The 20,189-nt window shown below is 33.8% G+C and overlaps 2 protein-coding genes across 2 annotated transcripts in view; both read left to right on the top strand.

The window, feature by feature from the left end:
* Positions 1 to 20,189, top strand: part of LOC143054575 (uncharacterized) — a 138,455-nt gene that overhangs the window by 54,680 nt on the left and 63,586 nt on the right. Inside the window, exon 13 of the mRNA XM_076227596.1 lies at positions 5,644 to 5,665. Within this exon, the coding sequence (XP_076083711.1) occupies positions 5,644 to 5,665 (22 nt within the window). The remainder of the gene's footprint in view (positions 1 to 5,643; positions 5,666 to 20,189) is intronic.
* On the top strand, positions 14,216 to 17,188 carry LOC143054571 (zinc finger protein 862-like). The gene has a single exon (XM_076227591.1). The coding sequence runs from the start codon at positions 14,578 to 14,580 to the stop codon at positions 16,960 to 16,962; it is 2,385 nt and encodes a 794-aa protein (XP_076083706.1). The 5' UTR covers positions 14,216 to 14,577; the 3' UTR covers positions 16,963 to 17,188.

The following is a 20,189-nucleotide window of genomic DNA, read 5'->3' as shown; positions in this document are numbered from 1 at the left end:
TAATGCATTGAATTAAAAAGGTGAGAACCGGTGTCAAACTTTAAAATAGCCAAAAATCGAATCATAGGCGATAACAAGTGCTCGACACGAAAATACACATGTTTTCCAAGGAATTTCGCTTGGCCAAGTCATTACAATATATGGTCCCATTACCAGGCCTAGGAGTAGTAAGACACACTGTATGTGTGGTAAATGATACCAATACCAGCGGAGGGACATAACATTGTATAATTGGTGGATGGTACACATGGATTTATAATTGAAACACTTTGACACCCTTACCACAAAATGGTTACAAACACTGTCTACTTGATACAACACGTTTTTACCTTAACTGGTGATGGCACTTAACACTTCAATTGTTTATGTGATAAACTTGAAGAAAGTTCCATGCAGTGCTTCTAAACACTTCTACTGGGTAGATTGTAAACTTAGACACCCTAACAAACTGGTTTTATACACTGTCTATAGATTATATACTTGATTAGCATGACTGTATTTGTGCTAAGTACTGTTTACTTGGTACTAGAATAAGAGATACGTTTAACCTTCAACCTTCAACAAGAATACTGTTGATCCGTAGATGTTTCACTTCGGTACTCTTACTAGCAGTGTTACTTAACACCATGTGCAATATAAATCATACACTTGAAAACACTCTCTACCAATGGGATTACTTGGGTATGCCATGTTACTAAACACTGTCTTCTTTGCAAATTGAAAACTTACCTTGGTACTAAACACTGTCTACTTGGTAGATGGTATTCTGTAAAGATCATGTACACTAACAAGCCGTGGTACAACAAACTGTCTACTTTGCAGATGATACACATGAATTCCTTTACAGCAGTGGTGCTAATTACTGTCTGTTTAATAGATATGCATATATAAATATATATATATATATATGTTACACTTAGACATCCTTTAAAGGAGTGGTGATCAACACTCTACTTCGTAATTGACACACTTTGGTACCCTTACCAGCAGTGGTGCTAAACACTCTACTATACTGGGTAGATGATACAATTGGATACCCTTACCAGCAGTGGTGCTAAACACTCTACTGGGTAGATGACACAATTAGATACCCTTACCAGCAGTGGTCCTAAACACTCTACTGGGTATATGACACAATTAGATACCCTTACCAGCAGTGGTGCTAAACACTCTACTGGGTATATGGCACAATTAGATACCCTTACCAGCAGTGGTGCTAAACTCTCTACTGGGTATATGGCACAATTAGATACCCTTACCAGCAGTGGGGCTAAACACTCTACTGGGTATATGGCACAATTAGATACCCTTACCAGCAGTGGTGCTAAACACTCTACTGGGTATATGTTACACTTGGATATCCTAAAATTGTGTTGCTTAACACTCTACTTGGTAGATGATACACTTGGATACCTTTATAACTTGAGGGGCTTAACACTCTACTTGGTAGATGATACACTTTGATACCTTTATAACTTGAGGGGCTTAACACTCTACTTGGTAGATGATACACTTTGGTACCCTTACCAGCAGTGGTGCTAAACACTCTACTTAGTATAAAGATACACTTGGATACCCTTACAAGTTGTTGGGCTTGACACTCTACTTGGTATATGATACACTTAGATAACGTTACCAGCCGTGGTGCTAAACACTCCTGGGTAGATGATACATTTGGATACCTTTATGATCATTGGTATTATACACTGTTTATAGAGAAAAACTAAACACTGAATAAGCGGTAATATAAAACAGATTTTTTTCAATAATTATATTCTCTTCTACAATGTTGAAGATAAGCCAACATGACTAAACATAGATCATTGGGGTTAAATACAAGTGTTGCGGCTATTATTTTAAAAACCGTTATAGTTAAAATAGAGAAAAATCTGACAAAAACAAAAATATTTAGAATTTTGACTTCTACTTATTATTGTCTATATACTTTACATCTGTACAACGACTTGTAGGAGTTTCGGCGTCATATATTGACGTACATCTGTAATGAAGGTCGGTTGAAAACAAAACTTTACGAAAAAAGTGATGATTTCAGCTTTCCAATTTTGAACTTTCCATTTCTGAGTAGCAACATTCCAGCAGCACCTGCATACGGTATATATCTCCCAATTGATAAGATATTCCCGTGCTTGTATTTCCTATCATGAATTCCTTGATATAGGCTTGCTGCTCACAAGGAAGCTATCAAACCAAGAGTTCCAAATGGTGAAGTTGAAATCATCCCTTCGTAAATTTAACGGATGCCATCACGAGTTGGTTGACCGTTATGAAATAACCGTTTCACAGATGCTATCAGATATGTTCCTGACGTCGTACCTACAATTCCCTTCCCTTTCATGAATAAGATCTACCGAATTATAATGTTTACTGTATTTGTTATAACATGAGCAACACGACAGGTGTCACATGTGGAGCAGGATCTGCTTACCCTTCCTGGGCCCCTGGGATCATTCCCCATTTTTGGAGGGGTTAGTGTTGCTTCTTCTCTAGTTTTATATGTTGTGTTATGTGTACTATTGCTCATCTGTTTGTCTTTTTTCATTTTTAGCCAAGGTGTTATCAGTTTATTTTTGATTTATGAGTTTGACTGTCCCTCTGGCATCTTTCGTCCCCATTTTTTGTCCTTAAATGATGAATTTAACAATTTTCTATCATTTTTGACTATTATCTTAACAACTATAACAGAAAAAGATTAACATTAAAATGCAAAAATGATAAGCAAGACAAGTTCTACAAATAAGTCATCATGGCGAAACCTTCGATTTACTCCTTTCTACGATAATTGCCAAGACAAGATCTACAATTAAGACAATATGAAGGAAATTTTGCGATGTTTCCTTATTATAGTTATTTTCCCTTAAAATGATAATTTGGGAGTATTTTTTTTTTTCAGTTTAGCCTAATTTGATAAAAATCATTATAATCAAAAAGACACTTCAAATCACAGAAATGATCAGCAAGGCAAGATCTACTAACGAATCAGATATTGTATTCACATCAATTGCCCTTAAATGAAGATTTTTTGTTTCGAGCAAAAATTAAAGAAAATAGCGATAAACAGTTATTTAGTCTAAACAAACTACAAAATCAGCAATGCCAGATCAACAAAACAGAGATTGTGTTTCTTGATTTCGATCATTGTATAAAATGTTTGAGGGTGTCCTTTTTAAATATGCACATACACATGTACCAAGCTGAGCTTTGGAACCTTGAGCGTGTTTTGTGAAGAGCAAATCTAAAGGTTATTTGGCTCAAATGAAGGCTGACTCACAATCCTTTATAGTCAAGTACCTGACCTTATGGCTGTAGACATTTTCAGTCCCTGGTGTTACAGACAAAAAAACATATGAGAAGGAATAGTACTTTTATTTAAGTTATTCATCTTCAAGTCTTATTATTCATTTTTGTTATTATGTGGTTATGAATTATTTTTTTGTGTTGATAAAACACCAAGTAGAGACAGTCCATTTCTGTCTATAGTTAAGAATTGAATATATTATATGATGTTGTACATTTTACGGACGCAATCACGAGTTGGTTTACTGTTTCAAAGATGATATAGTTTTCTATGTTGTATGTTATGTACCTATATTTGTCTGTTTGTCTTTTTTCTTTTTTAGCCATATCGTTGTCAGTTTATTTTTCAATCTACAAAACAAATAAAAATGTATGAGTTTGACTGTTCCTCTGGTATCTTTCGTCCCTCTTTTGTAAAAATCCCATTGTAAACTTTTACGAATATGTGATAAGCAACTACGGTATATAGTATACTGATTGTATAAATGTAAAGTTCAAGGTAAGCTATTTCCCCACTTTGCGTCTGTTTTCTGTCATCGTCTACCTTCGTCTGTTGACCTGTTCTTATTTACAAAAACGTGTTCTCCTCTGAAACTACTGGTTCAATTGGAACCAACCTTGGCCAAAATCAGTGCTACCTGGTGGATGTTTTAAAAACTAGAATCGTACAGAATGTTGAGATCTATTTCAAATAATTTGCTACCCATTAGCGCCAAAACTATTAGACAACTTCATAGAAATTTTGTTCATTTTGTTTTATTTTTGTCCATAATTTTGAAAACTATGATAAACAGAGAGAAATTGCTAAATACCAAAATGATCCGACCATAAAGCAGACAACAACCACCAATGAGTCTTCAATGTAGCGAGAAGCTCCTGCACCTATAGCTAGCGGCGTCCTTCAACTGGCCCTAAACAAAAAATGTTTACTAGTTCAGTGATAATGGACGTCATACAAAACTTCGAATTATACACAAGAAACTAAAATTAAAAATCATACAGGACTAACAAAGGCCTGAGGCTCCTGACTTGGGACAGGCGCAAAATTGCGTCGAGGTTAAACATGTTTTTTGAAATCTCAACCCTCCCCTATACCTCTAGCCAATGTAGAAAAAAACAAACGCACAACAATACGCAAAGTAAAACTCAGATTAAAAGAAGAACAAGTCTGATGTCAGAATATGAAACAAAAGAACAAAAACAAAATGACAATAATCAATAAAAAACAACAAACTATTATCAGTTACTGACATGCCAGCTCCTGACCGTAATTTATCTGATTGGAATATTTTGTGTTCATCATATGTATATCAGGCACAATCCTTTCTGTTCTGGATTTAGTATTATACCATCATGAAATATGTGAGAAAAACCAAACCCGTGTCAGACCACTTTTAATACAGTGATTGCTTTTAATGATTTTTTTTAACAATTTTAATGGTTATTGCCAATTATCTTAAAACATAAATTTATACATGTAAATATATAGACAGAAAGATCTACAAATAAGTCAAATGGTGTAAATTGTCAGTCCACTCCATGATGGAGTTCTTGCTTTTTAATGACGTTTTTAATACTTTGTGGGTTTTGCTTATCATCTTGAAAAGTATAAAAGATAAACAAAAAAATATCAGCAAGACAATACCTAAAAATAAGTCAAATCTTTCTGAAATCATTAGTATACTATGTGTGATAACTCTAAAATGACAATTGTTTACCCTTTAAAGTGCTTTAAGCTGAAACTAAAGATCATAGACAGAAACTGTAAACAGTAAATGTGATAGGCAATGCAAAATCAGCAACCAAAAGACTTTTATCTCAATTTCTATTCAAGTTTACGATGTTGGTGTTCATTGTTGAAGATGCACATATATTTTGATGAGTGACACTGGCTCTTTTAACATCCTGTTGTTTAGAATAGGAGACATTAATACAGAGACAATAGCGATTTCAGGTGCAATAAGATTTGTTTTGTTAACCTTTGGTTTTGCATGGTTTGAATAAAGTCAAGTGGGCAAAGTGGTAAACCAATGCCATTTGGTATACAGTATTTGTCATAGCAATGGTCATGGTCTTGTGGGTTTCAAACTTCTAGTTTTTCTGCCCATATTTGGTTGATCTTTCTAGGCACTCTGGCTTCCTTCACTAATAAAAAATGACATATAAGAACAAGCCAATAGCAGAAAGTGGCATTTGACACCAAATATAAATTAATCAACATCTATTTGTTTTCCATTACATACTACGTTGTGGGTGTTTATGTTTTAAACTTTAATACTCTTACAAGTTTGGTGATATACACTCAATACATTTTCCTCTTTATTTCAGACTGCTGTTCTAAGGACGAAAGGTATTTTCTTTATTTCATTATAAGATTTGACACATTACATATTTAGTGTTACTTATGAACACAATATCTATGTAAATATGATGCGAGGTAGATTCCTATTCAATTTAATGTCACTAGGTCAGAGGACATTGTTATAAAGTTATTATAAATAGACTGGAATATGTTCAGAAAAGTTGGGTTATTGATTTTGTTTAGTTATATGTAGAATACCAGGGGGTCAGTTAAAACTGTTCGGTCTTGTAAGCACTTCCATGTGTACAATTATTTCCACATTTTTGGCAATTTAGATAAAACTGTGTTTTTCTGCATGGAAAATCAATGAATATCATCTATTTTCAAAAGTAATGCCCCTTGGAAATATGTATTTTATAGAAATTACTATGTTAGCATGTGCAGTTCTAATAATTAATCTATGAAATTCCTTTATATCAACAATGAATCGAACAAGTTTCGAAATCAGTTATGATCATTTGGAGGACAAACGTTTACCCTTATTGTCTACATGTGTCCCTATGTCCCAAAATTATTTTGTTTTCTTCAATAAAGTGTTCCTCGACCATATAATATGAACTTTATACACAATATTTGTTACTAAAAAACACAGACCATGTGCCAATATTGGATCACCATTTTCGAGTTGATATCTTTTTAGAATTTGAAAAATTGCTGCATCTGAATTTACAAGCGGGTGTATTTTTTTCTCGAGGAAGATTTGTTGCAGTTTTTATACGCCCATCTAAGACGGAACGTATAATGGTATATTGTTGTCCCTTCCGACCGTCCATCTGTCTGTCCGTCCGTATCTCTGTCAGGCGTAAACATGTCGAACCGAAACCTGAGAACTACTTATCCAAATTTCATGAAACTTAATATTGTTGGTCGAAAGATCTGTAAAAACTTTTTTTGAGTGACGGGACTTTGTAACTAAAATAGGGGTGTATTTTATTATGTCGCACTGTATCTCAAAAATAATTTATGATTATTGCTTAAAACTTTACACAGTTCTTAGTTATATTGATCTAAAGATCTGTATACCTTTTGATGATGATTCAAAGTTGTTTTTTTTTGAGATATTGAGGATTTTGTAAAAAAAAAAAGGGGGGAGGGTTTTTTACATGTCGCGCCGTATCTTAAAAACAATTACGATTATTTTGGAACAGGGGAGCGGTAATAACATGTCGCCCCCGTCTCTCAAAACCGATTCATGATTATTGCTTAAAACTTTACACACTTATTAGTTATTTAATATACAAATCTGTATATGTTTTGGTTTGATTCAAAATTTTATTTTAGAGTCATATTTTTTAGCTCACCTGGCCCTTCGCAAATGAGCTTTTCTCTGACTTGGCGTCCGTCGTCCGTCGTTGTTACTCATCGTTAACTTTTACAAAAATCTTCTTCTCTGAAACTGCTGGGCCAAATTAAACCAAACTTGGCCACAATCATCATTGGGGTATCTTGTTTAAAAGATGTGTCCGGTGACCCGGCCCACCAACCAAGATGGCCGCCATGGCTTAAAATAAAACATAGGGGTAAAATGCAGTTTTTGGCTTATAACTCAAAAACCAAAGTCTTTAAAGCAAATCTGACATGAAGTGAAATTGTTGATCAGGTCAAAATCTATCTGCCCTGGAATTTTCAGATGAATCATATAACCTGTTGTTAGGTTGCTGCCCCTGAATTTGTAATTTTAAGGAAATTTTGCTGTTTTTTGTTATTATCTTGAATATTATTATAGATAGAGATAAAAAATGGTCAATTGACCCCCTAAGGAGTTATTGCCGTTCCTAGTCAATTTTTAACAATTTTCATAAAATTTGTAGATTTTCACTAACAATTTCCACTGAAACTACTGGTCCAAGTTCATTATAGATTGAGATAATTGTAAGCAGCAAGAATGTTTAGTTAAGTTAGATCACCATCACGAAAACACAATTTTGTCATGAATCCATCTGTGTCCTTTGTTTATATTCACATAGACCAAGGTGAGCGACACCGGCTTTTTAGAGCCTCTAGTTTGTTAAAAGCAGTCGTTTTTTACATGTCGTGCTGTATTTCAGAAACTATTTATGATTATTGCATAAAACTTACACACAAGACGATGGGTGTATCAGCGCATATGGCTCACTTGTTTATAAGAGGATACGCAGACAATCCTTATCCTTTTTAGATCTCCGGTGCCAAAGTACCCATACGAGCTTATGCCATCACTTTGCATCTGTCGTTGTCGTCATCGTCCTCGTAAACTATTTCAATAATCTTCTTCTTTGACACTACTGGGCCGAATGCCTTCAAACTTTAACTGAATTTTTGTTAAGGGTCTAACTATATATAAATCCTATCCAAAGTTTTGATGATCCATCTGCAAACATGGCTGATATGAATAAAAATAGAACATAGGTATCAAATGCAGTTTTTGACTTATATTTTTTTCAAAAATAAAAACATTTATAGCAAATCTGACATGGGGTGAACATGTTCAATAAGTCAAAATCTATCAGCACTGAAACTTGAAGTCGAACTGAAAAACCCATTATTGGATTTTTTGTTTATCTTGAATATAATTCTAGATAGAGATAAACTGTAGCGAATATGTTCAGCAAAGTAAGATCTACAAAAAAGTTACTATAACCAAAATTCTCAATTGACACCTTAAGGAGTTATTGCCCTTTAAAAACAATTTTGCTTAATTTGCTCATCATGTTTGCTAACATTTAAAAATATTCTTCTCCGAAACTACTGGGCATAATACTTCTAAACTTTAACTGGATGTTCCTAAAGGTATCTAGTTTATAGATTGTATCTGCATTTAGATCAATCAACAGACAAGGCGGCTATGGCCAAAAATAGATCATGGGGGTCAAATGCAGTTTTTGGCCTATATCTCAAAAACTTAAGTATATAGAGTAAATCTGACATGGGGTTATATTGTTAAATAGGTCAAGTTGCATTCAGACGAACCTAACATTACATTGTTTGGTTGCTGTCACTAAATTGGTAATTTTAAGGATATTTTGCTGTTTTTGGTAATCATCTTGAATATTATTGAAGATAAAGATAAACTGTAAACAGCCAAAATATTCAGCAAAGTAAGATTTTCTTAAAAGTTGAAATGACAAAAATTGTAAATTGGCCCTTCAAGGACAATTTGACAAAATTTATTCATCATGTAACTTAATTATAACATTTATAAATCTACTCCTCTGAAACTACTAGGCCATAATCTTCTGAAGTTTATTTAAAAATTGTAACCAAAGTTTTGATCCACTAACATTCATGGCTATCATGGCTAAAATAGAACATAAGGGTGACATGCAGTTTTTTTGTTTTATAAAAAAAATTAGCAGTTAGTACAAACGTGACATGGAGATACAGTGAATAATAGATCAAAATCTATCAGTGATGAACTTTTAGACCACTTGGACCAACCGCTGTAGGGTTACTGTCCGAAATACAATAAAACAAATTCATCTTATTTATTGATATTTCAATGTCATGTTAAAATCTTGCAAAATGCAATTTAAAATACATAGAAAGAAATTTGAAGTCCATTTTTCATATTCATTATATACATATGTAATGTACAAATCAAGAACTTTCATTCTTCTAATACTATGTTGTTATTAAATTGCTGTTTCTTTATTGGCCCTGTAGATTCGAGGTTAGCTGTATTTGACCCGAAACTTGAGTCAAGGGCCAATACACTTGATTGAGAATCTATAACAGGGACAATTAAGAAACAGCAAGTTCATAACACTTTTAATAACTAATTTATATTCTTTTAATACAAATAAAATAAGAAACATACCTTATTTGCATGTCTGAACTTGTTTTTACGCTTTTACGTCCATGATTTTTAGCTCACCTTGCCCGACGGGCCAAGTGAGCTTTTCCCATCACTTTGCGTCTGTCGTCGTTGTTAACTTTTACAAAAATCTTCTCCTCTGAAACTATTGGGCCAAATTAAACCAAACTTGGCCACAATCATCATTGGGGTATCTAGTATAAAAATTTGTCCGGTGACCCGGCCAACCAACCAAGATGGCCGCCATGGCTAAAAATAGAAAATAGTGGTAAAATGCAGTTTTTGGCTTATAACTCAAAAACCAAAGCATTTAGAGCAAATCTGACAGGGTGAAATTGTTTATCAGGTCAAGATCTATCTGCCCTGAAATTTTCAGATGAATCGGACAACCCGTTGTTGGGTTGCTGCCCCTAAATTGGTTATTTTAAGGAAATTTTACTGTTTTTTGTTATTATCTTGAATATTATTATAGATAGAGATAAACTGTAAACAGCAATAATGTTCAGCAAAGTAAGATCTACAAATAAGTCAACATGACCGAAATGGTCAGTTGACCCCTTTAGGAGTTATTGCCCTTTATAGTCAAATTTAACCGTTTTTCGTAAATCTTAATCTTTTACAAAAATCTTCTCCTCTGAAACTACATGGCCAAATTAATCCAAACTTGGCCAAAATCATCATTGGGGTATCTATTTTGAAAAATGTGTAGGGTGACCCTTCCAACCAACCAAGATGGCCACCATGGCTAAAAATAGAACATAGGGGTAAAATGTAGATTTTGGCTTATATCTCTGAAACCAAAGCATTTAGAGCAAATCTGACTGGGAATAATTTGTTAATCAGGTCAAAATCTATCTGCCAAGAAATTTCAGACAAATCAGACAACCCGTTGTTTGGTTGCTGCCCCTGAATTAGTAATTTTAATGAAATTTTGCAGTTTTTGCTTATTATCTTGAATATTATTATAGATAGAGATAAACTGTAAACAGCAATAATGTTCAACAAAGTAAGATCTACAAAGTCAACATGATCAAATTTGTCAGTTGACCAATTAAGGAGTTATTGCCCTTTATAGTCTATTTTTAACCATTTTTCTAAAATTTTGGTATTCTTTTAAAAAATCTTCTCCTCTAAAACTACTGGGCCAAATTTAACCAAACTTGGCCACAATCAGCATTTGGGTATCCAGTTTTAAACATGTGTGGCGTGACTCTGCTTACCAACCAAGATGGCTGCCATGGCTAAAAATAGTACATAGGGGCTAAATGTATATTTTGGCTTATATCTCTGAAACCAAAGCATTTAGAGCAAATCTGACTGGGAATAATTTGTTTATCAGGTCAAAATGTATCTGCCAAGAAATTTTCAGACAAAACAGACAACCTTTTGTTTGGTTGCTGGCCTAGAATTAGTAATTTTAAGGAAATTTTGCAGTTTTTGGTTATTATCTTGAATATACTAATAGATAGAGATAAACTGTAAACAGCAATAATGTTCAGCAAAGTAAGATCTACAAATGAGTCAACTTGACCAAAATTGTCAGTTTACCCCTTAAGGAGTTATTGCCCTTTATAGTCATTTTTTAACAATTTTCATAAATTTTTGTAAATTTTTGTGAATTTTTAGAATATATTTTCCACTGTAATTACTGGGCCAACTTCATTATAGATAGAGCTAATTGTAGCAAGAAGAATGTCTAGTAAAGTAAGATCTACAAACACCATGATCACCAAAACACCATTTTGTCATGAATTTATCTGTGTCCAATGTTTAATATGCACATAGACCAAGGTGAGCGACACAGGCTCTTGGGAGCCTCTAGTTTTCTTTTCAAATATAAAGTTGCTGGGCATGGGAAAAATAAATCAGACAGTTTAACTATTCTTACCCTTGGATCGTCTGCTTCGGATGAATAATTAACGGAAATGCAATAGTGTCAATAATCGGAAGTCGTTCTCGGTAAGGCTATGAATTATTTCCGTATCAAGACTTCAAACGGTTACAAAATATTGAACATCATTTAACCTTTTTATATTATGATTTTAAGTTAAAAAAAATGTAATACACATTTTTTTTATGCATAAGGATACTCCTTAAGTTAAGTAATGGTGTAAGAAAATTTAAACCGGAAGTGAATGTCCCGTATTAGCCCATGGGCCAACACGGCTTTTATACGTATTGGCCCTGTTTTTGTCCCTATTGGTCTTGTTCGAAAAGCAATATGAACTCTTGATTTATATCGATAGTGGAACGTTTTCAGTATTTAACCTGACGATGTATTTGTATTAGGGCTAATTTGCTCATATCATTTAAAAAGTATATATATATTTATCCATCAGAATGCATTGACCTTCCAGGGATGTCATTAGAAGCCGGCAACCGGCGAAAATCTCCGGTAACTCGAGCTGTCACCGCCGGTTACTTTTTCTCTTTGAAAAAAAATTAATGAGAGAAAATCCAGGATTAAAAAATGACAATATGTTTGTGCAGTGTGTAAAAATGGATACACTAACACAGTTTATTGTAGAGCTACCGAGATCTGTTCATCAACTTGTCACATGTTTACAAAATTTGTTGAATATCGGAACATCGGTTTTTTTCTAGTCTCGATAAGAATGTTGCGATGAGTTCCGAACGAATTTATAATTATTTCCCTCCTATGAATTTAGGAGCACTAGTACTGGCTCCGTTTTATCACGCTATGGCGGCGCCGGACAAAAAACGATGTAAACAAGGTTCATTGGACGGGTTTTTCAAAAAACAAAGATTAGAAAATGATGCAGGTAATTAGAAAAACTATATATACATTTATTTCAAAAGTTTTTAATAGAACATATCACATTCTCCAAAGATTTTAATAATAATTTAAAGTGACACTTGACTTTACCTTCGTGTCACTGGCAATTTTCTAAATTCCTAAAATTGACTTTGTGAATTTGAGGTTCGAGATTGAAAAGAAAACTATGAACCACCCTTAGTATTACAAGCATTTTCAAGTTGCTAAAACATGCTTTCTTCAAGTTACACATTGTAAAGAAATGCCGGGAGAAAAAGGGGGGGGGGGGGAATAAAATATAAAGATCGTAATTATGAAGCTATTATTATTGGTATATTTCTTGATTCTTAAATTAATTATTAGATGTGTTTGAAATTGAAATAACTTTGTGTATTTACATTTTGAAAAAAAAATATAGAACATTTATTAGAGTGTAACTAATATTTGCATAAAAAGGGACAAATATCCGTGATAAAATTAAGCCATCATTTTAGATCTGTATTGATAAAATATATAGAATGACTTATTCCTGTTTGATTTACATTGTTTTCATTTTGTTTATTTTGTTATTTCTGTTTCTGCAGCATGCAACTTTTTTTTACTGTGGGTCTGATTGAAATATCCTACCTTACACCATGTACACGGGGTGCATTTAAAAAGTGCTTCTGAAAACAAAACAAATCCCTTATAATAAATAGTTTCTTTTATAAATACAAAACTCAGAGCGCTGATATAAACTGAAATTACTATATTTGCACGCCAATTGGTAATAGTAGTCTCAGGTACTATGAGTGGGGTAGGAGTAACCCGGACTTAAAAAAACGAAATCCCGAGGTCCCGAATATAAATAAAGTAAATCCCGACGTCCCGAAATCCGAAAAAAAAGGATTCCCGGATCCTGAAGGATCAATCCCCAAATCCCGAGCTTAAAAACAGCCGACCCCGGAGTCCCGATAAAGGTCATATCCCCCCTCTACTATACTATGACAAACTTTTAAATATAATTTTGCAAAAAAATGTAGGTAAGAAATAACAAGGATTTGTTATACAAAACCTTGGAAATACTTACATCTTCCGATTTGTAATGAAACTCTTTTTCTATTAATGATGTTGAGTAATTAAATAGCTAGTCATCCCACAATAAAAAAAAGTTGGTGCTTTTGATATTATTTTATTTCGTTTGCTTTACTTTGCTTTCTTTTCAGTACATCATAATTGACACCAAAATGGTCTTACCTGGTATATATTACAGTCAAAGCATTGCTGGAAGTAACAGTGACGAAAGCTTTAGCAGAGAATGTGAAAATAAAATAGTTCAATGATGTGTATTTTGTTAATAATTTTAGTGTAGAGTGTATATGAGAGGGAACATAGGGTTTTATATACCAAAATAAAAACTGAGGAAATGAATTTCAAAACTGGGTGAATCAATTGATATTATGTAACCTCTGTGTATGGATTGTTGCTAAGTGCTCAGTCGCAAACATTACATGTATAATCAGAACAAATGAATGCTGTCTTGTTGAATGTAACATATACTTTTTAAGATCTAAGAGCTGTGATTGTTAGGGATGGGAAAATATTGGTAACCATTACTGTCTCGGTGTCTGACTGCCAGCAGAAAATATTTGAGCATTTGGTAGGGAAAAAAATATATATATACGTCTTCAATGGTCATATTTATCTTAATAAAAAAACCTAGATGCACTGGAAATGAGAATATATATACAAAATGGAAAAAAGTAGGCATACTCCCCTATATTTAAAATATTTAAAATATTTACCTAAAATCTTTAATGCATGGAAAATATTGAGTTTAAACACCTTTATTGGAAAACTTTCTGATATCAGCAAAATGTGAGAAATTTGCCTATCAGCCAATGCATTATGTAAACTTTTAAATTGATAAATCTATGCAAAATTTTTACATATCAAATCTAACTGTGTACTTTTGAGCTTGTTTGGTGGTTGTAAATTCAAGAAAACTATATATTTCAGGAAACTCAAATTCTTCAGTTATTCTTTTCAGAGCTATTTTTTTTGCTTGGCGTTTTGTTTTGCATTCAGTTCTTTGATTTTCATTTCTGTTTTTTTCATCTTTTGTTCTTGTTACTGTTTCAAAACTGGTTCTTAAATTTCCTCTCTTTTCTTTACTTCATAGATGGAAAAAAACTAGAGGAGCCCTTAAATGAAACAGATAAGCCTGATCAAATTAGTCCTGTTACTCCAGTATGTTCGTCAGAGATTTCTCTCGTTACTAAACATTCATCTGAGGAAACTCCAAACCATGATACAACTAGTTGTTCTTCAATTAAACTCCTCCTTAGCACAATGTTTGATGACACCAGTAAAGTACATAATAAAATTATATGTCAGGAAAACTGTACATCACTTTCTAATGATGAAATTAAACGTGTGTCTGGTCAGAAGGATAAGTTCCAGCATAATTGGCTGCAAGACAAAGCTATTTCGTTCTGCTCAAAAACCACATACTGGTGGTTAGTTTATGTTGAAGGTTGTGAAATGTACTGTCTCCTGTGCAAAAAACACCACACCATTAATTCTCAAAATAAAGCTTCTTCATTTGGAGACATTCCATCGGTGAGGATGAAGAAGTCAGCATTGACTGATCACATTGCTTCTAAAAAACACCAAGGTGCCATTGAGGCTGAAATGCTTAGCAGGGTGTCAGTATTCCAAAAAGAATTGACGGAAAAAAGTCAGGTAGAAAACAATGTCCTATTCATGGCCTTTTCTGCTATGTACTGGTTGGCCAAAGAAGGCATTGCCAATGAGAAAATTTCAACTTTGCTTAAACTTCTAGAAAACATAGGTTTGTCTGAAATGAAATTTTTTCAGCATAGATCAAGAGCTTCTCTCCGTGACATCTTCACTACATTAGGCCTACAAACAGAAAATGATCTTGTAGAAAAGGTCAAGGCTGCAGATTGTTTTTCTGTCTTGCTAGATGACTCCTCAGATGTTTCAACCATAGAGCAGATGATTTGTTATGTAAACTTTTGGAATGGAAAATCAAATGCTTGTGACATTAACTTTCTATTCATAGAAAATGTTCTGAAAAATGCATCTTCTGCAAATGCAGAAAACTTGTACAAAGTTGTAAAATCTAAACTTATTTCATTAGGCCTTGATATGAGTAAATTATCTGGTATTAGCACAGACGGTGCATCAGTAATGGTTGGCAAAAAGGGAGGGCTTGTTAAAAAATTGAAAGATGACAACCCTGCCCTTGTTGCCATCCATTGTATTTGCCACCGTCTTGCTTTGGCATGTATTGACACGTGTGGAGATTTACAGTATATTAAGGAAATGGAGGGTCATATGACGCACATTTGGAAGATTTTCCATTATTCTCCTGTCAAGTTAGCAGCTTTAATGAAGGCCCAGACAGAAGTCCACAAGATGACTCTGTCTGAACCCGCAAGAAAGCTACTAACAAGGACGATGAAGAAAGCATGTCAAACTAGGTGGCTTTCATTCAACAATGCTGTACAGAGTTTATATCAAGAGCTTGTTCCAGTTATTCAAACTTTGAACATGTTTTCAGGTGATGCTACCTCCTATGGTTTAATGAAAAAAATAACACAGCTCAAGTTCATAGGAACATTGTACATACTTCAAAGTGTGCTGCCAATACTCTCAGACTTGAGTAAGTTGTTTCAAAAGGGAAATGTCAATTTCTCCATGATATGTCCTGGTCTGGAGAGTACGCAGCACAAGTTGAGGTCTTTGTCGAAGGATGACATTTTTGATTCCTTGAGAGCTGATCTGAGTCCCAATGGTCGACTTGGTACACTGGACGTCACAGTAAGTGAGTTTACCATGAGTCAGCTGGCAGTCACAATGTCCAAGTATGTGGATGCTCTTTGCAAAAACATTGATGCTAGATTTCAGCAGTCCCCTCATCTGGCAGCATTTGCTGTTTTTGATATCAGATGTCTACCAGAGAGGGGGACTGATGAATTCAGTCAATATGGAAGCAAGGACATTCACATACTTGCAGATCATTTTTTTGGGACTCAGGAAGACACTGAAGAAATGCTGGCAGAGTGGATCAACTTTAAGTTCAATCTTTCCTCCTGGAAAAAAGAAGTCCCTATGGAAATTTTGAACTGTAAAGTTGAAGAAACTCCAATGGAGTGGGCTTTAAAAAAGCTTCTGATCATGAAGACGTCCATGATCCACTTCTTTCCTCACCTAGTGAAGGTGGCAGAGATTATTATGACTCTGCCAGTGTCAAATGCCTGGCCAGAGAGGGGTTTCAGTAGAATGAAACTTGTGAAAACTTGTTTGAGGAATAGATTGCAAAATGACATCTTGCAATCTCTTCTTCATATAAGTCTGAACGGTCCTTCACTAGGGAGTAAAGAAGCAGACAGCTATGTCAAAAAAAGCGTCACAACATGGTTGTCTGCAAAACCAAGGAGAAAGTTGCCAAAAGTTAAACCAGTGCTAGAGAAAGAAAAGGAGCAGGATCCAGCTGATCCAGTAGCTGTAGCAAGCTGTAGCACACAAACAGAGGAAGCATCCAATCTAGACTTAGTTCAGTTGGAATATGACAAGGCTGTTCGTGTGCTACAGTTGGCTAAGTTTGCTCAAAAGGTGGTTAGTGGAGATGGGATTGCTGATGATTTCGAGTATGAAGAAGATAATGATGATGATGACAATGATTTTGATGTTTGCAATGATTATTAATTATGATAATTAATTAACACTTGACAGTCATTTCTCAAAAAAAGTTTAATTGAATCAATGATGAAAGATTTTCAAAGTTTCACTTGAAGGTGTGTCACTATCTAAATATTTGAAATATTCCACCATGAACTGTATGAAATGCATTGCATTATAATAAAAAGGAAGAGAATAATGATCAGATTTTTAGATTTGAAAAGTCAAACCTCAGAATCATTGTCATCGCCAGATCAAACTTATAACAATATATGTTAACTTTGTTTTTTTGTTAAATTGAATTAAAGAAATAAAATCTTAACGCATCTTTGTAATTATAGTGCCTGAAAATTTTCCTAGAATTAGATACATTAAGTAAAATTAGTGAATAAAAAAAAATTTCTTTATATATTGAAAAATGTCATAAAATAAGAGAAAAAAATTACAATAAAAAAGGTTTTCAAATTATGAAATTAGGTGCCAGGAGAGAGCTAGAATGCATATTTTAATACCATTTACCCCCAGAGCTTCTGGGGCCCTTGAGCGGGCCCCAGACCCCCGGCCGTGAAGGCCACCTCGCTACGCTGTAACTTATCTTATTTCTCCTATAACTTCAAAACATAATGACATCCCTGCCTTCGGACTTCGTCCTCTGTTAATACACTCATAACAGGTCAATATATATAATGTATTGTCCTCGTCAGAAGTTCATTGTTGTAAAAACATAGTAGCTTATAAAACATACACATGACATCTTACATCTTATACAATTTATAACATATCTTATGTAATTTATAAGATATCTTATATAATTTACAACATATCTTATATAATTTATAAGATATCTTCTTATATTTAATTTATATTTATAAGATATTGTAATGCCGTCAACCCCCCCTTTTTGAATATGCTGTGTTATTAAGTACAAATAATAATACGGAGATGTCTGTGAGATGATATGCTTTGCATATGAGTGTATTCGATACGCTGATTACACTAAAATTGATTTAATTCTATTGTGTTTCAAGTGATGTTATGAGTGGAATTCACTCGCGATGACCAAGTTTGTTCCCGGAGTGCCGGTACCTTTAGTTCTGTTGTTTATTTGAGATATTAACCTTTTTCATGTGTTCCTAAGTTATCCTGTTGGTGTAATAACCTTCATGATGAATACATATGTTAGTTCTTAATGATTTTAAGCTGGAAAACATCTTTATTTACATAAAATGTCCAGTGTTTACATTTTGAATTGCCATTTCGGGAATTTCCCTAATTAGAGAGATGGTTGCTGATTGGTCCGACTTATGTAAGAGAGTCTGTGATTGGCTGACATTCTTATAAAAATAAAATGATCAACTACGGAAAGCAGTAATTGTTGTGGTTTGGAATTGAATGTTATGAAACACCAAACTTGAAATCTCGGAGAATTTAGGAGGAAATTAGGAGACGAATTAGGGAGACATTAGGAGGAAACTTGAGGTGCCAAATCGGGAGCAAATCCTTGGTGCAAATATTTATTGGTGCAAACTTTAGGTGCCAAATCGGGAGCAAATCCTTGGTGCAAATATTTATTGGTGCAAACTTTAGGTGCCAAATCGGGAGCAAATCCTTGGTGCAAATATTTATTGGTGCAAACTTTAGGTGCCAAATGGGAGCAAATCCTTGGTGCAAATATTTATTGGTGCAATTGATGGTTTAGGTGTAATTCCTGGGTGTAAATATATTGCTTGGAGCAAATAATGTTTTAGGTGAAAATCCTTGGTGTAAATATTGCTTGGTGCAAATAAATATATAGTTTTGTGCAACTTGTTTTGTTAGGTGAAATTCCTAGGTGACAAACTTTAAGAAAGTCAAGTATTTAATATTTATTACGGAAGCTTTATGGTAGGAACGATTTTGTGATTACCTTTAAAGAATTGTTGATTGTTGATTGTATTTATTATGTCTTAAGGAATTGAGACTTATTATAAACTGTGGATTAGTGAATCTGGTTGCTTTACTTTAATGTGATCGAGTTTAGCGCTACACATTGGTAGTTTAATAATATTGGTGAATTTGGGAGAAGCTGGGAATAAATCTCGGTGACTCAGTTTGGGTGGTAATAGTTGGTGACAATATATGTAGAGGGTAAATTATACCTATAGTTTTAATTATCAAAGAGATATATGTCTTGGTGACAATAATAACCTTTAGTATTTATATACAGATGGTTATTTTAAATAGATGTTGTTGAATTAAGCCGGCTACATAATTTTATAGGTGTTCTTTTATTGAGACCCTTTGTAAGCCTGAATGAGCTATATGCTAATGGTAGTTTTTTTAACTAGTCGACTGAATCTACAGAGTGGTTATACTCTGGATTGTTATATATATGTGTGTATATATATTTAATTAGTTAGACCAACCATACCAGGAACCCAACTTCCAAACCAGAAACAGCTAGAGCCTTCACAGCCATTTTAAGATTGTTAAATAAATTATCACAACTTTTATATGCTTTGTCTTTTATTTATAAATAATAATTATATAACATTTTTCTAGGTTAACGAAGCTGTAAAGTGTGTTGGTTCGACGGTATTCCAATTAGACGTCGGGCCATACATCTTATAGTAATATAAACCATACCAGTTAAAGAAATCCCTTTTATTTGTAACCTGTTATCTCTGGTGTCCGACTCTAACACCAGGGAGGCAGCGTTATAATATATTATATAATTCATAAGATATCTTACACAATTTATTAGATATCTATACTATTAAACGAGAAGACCTCATTTTGTGTGTCGCTTCTCTTCTTTCCACAATAAATTAATCAACACGCCTCTGTGTCCTATAGGTACAGTACATAGTCGCATTTGTCATCCATTCATATGATTATTCAGATTGAGTTATTTTGGGAAGAAAACAAGAAAAAAGTCATCCGGATATTGTCCCATCATTGAACGAAATTTTAAGTCAGATTAGATTTCCGGTTTGCGTTTTTCTGTATACTCGGAACATACATATACTACGAATAAAGTGTATTTTAATTCTATCTGCTATCATTTTCAAGTTAACTATCTACGACGGTCACAGAGTTTATTAAATGGAGAGGGTCAGTGTATACTATATCAATTGACCACCATGGATCAATTAGTAAACTTAGAATTGAAAGTAAATACACTTTATTTAATAGTAATGAATGTTCATGATATACAGATAAGCACTAAAATTATTCATGTGAACTTTTAATACCTTTTCTGAAATTCTCCAGTC

This window comes from Mytilus galloprovincialis, chromosome 12 (genome assembly GCF_965363235.1).
Source record: "Mytilus galloprovincialis chromosome 12, xbMytGall1.hap1.1, whole genome shotgun sequence".
NCBI lineage: Eukaryota > Metazoa > Mollusca > Bivalvia > Mytilida > Mytilidae > Mytilus > Mytilus galloprovincialis.
Note: the sequence above shows the minus strand (reverse complement) of the source record. Positions and strands in the feature narration are given on the sequence as shown.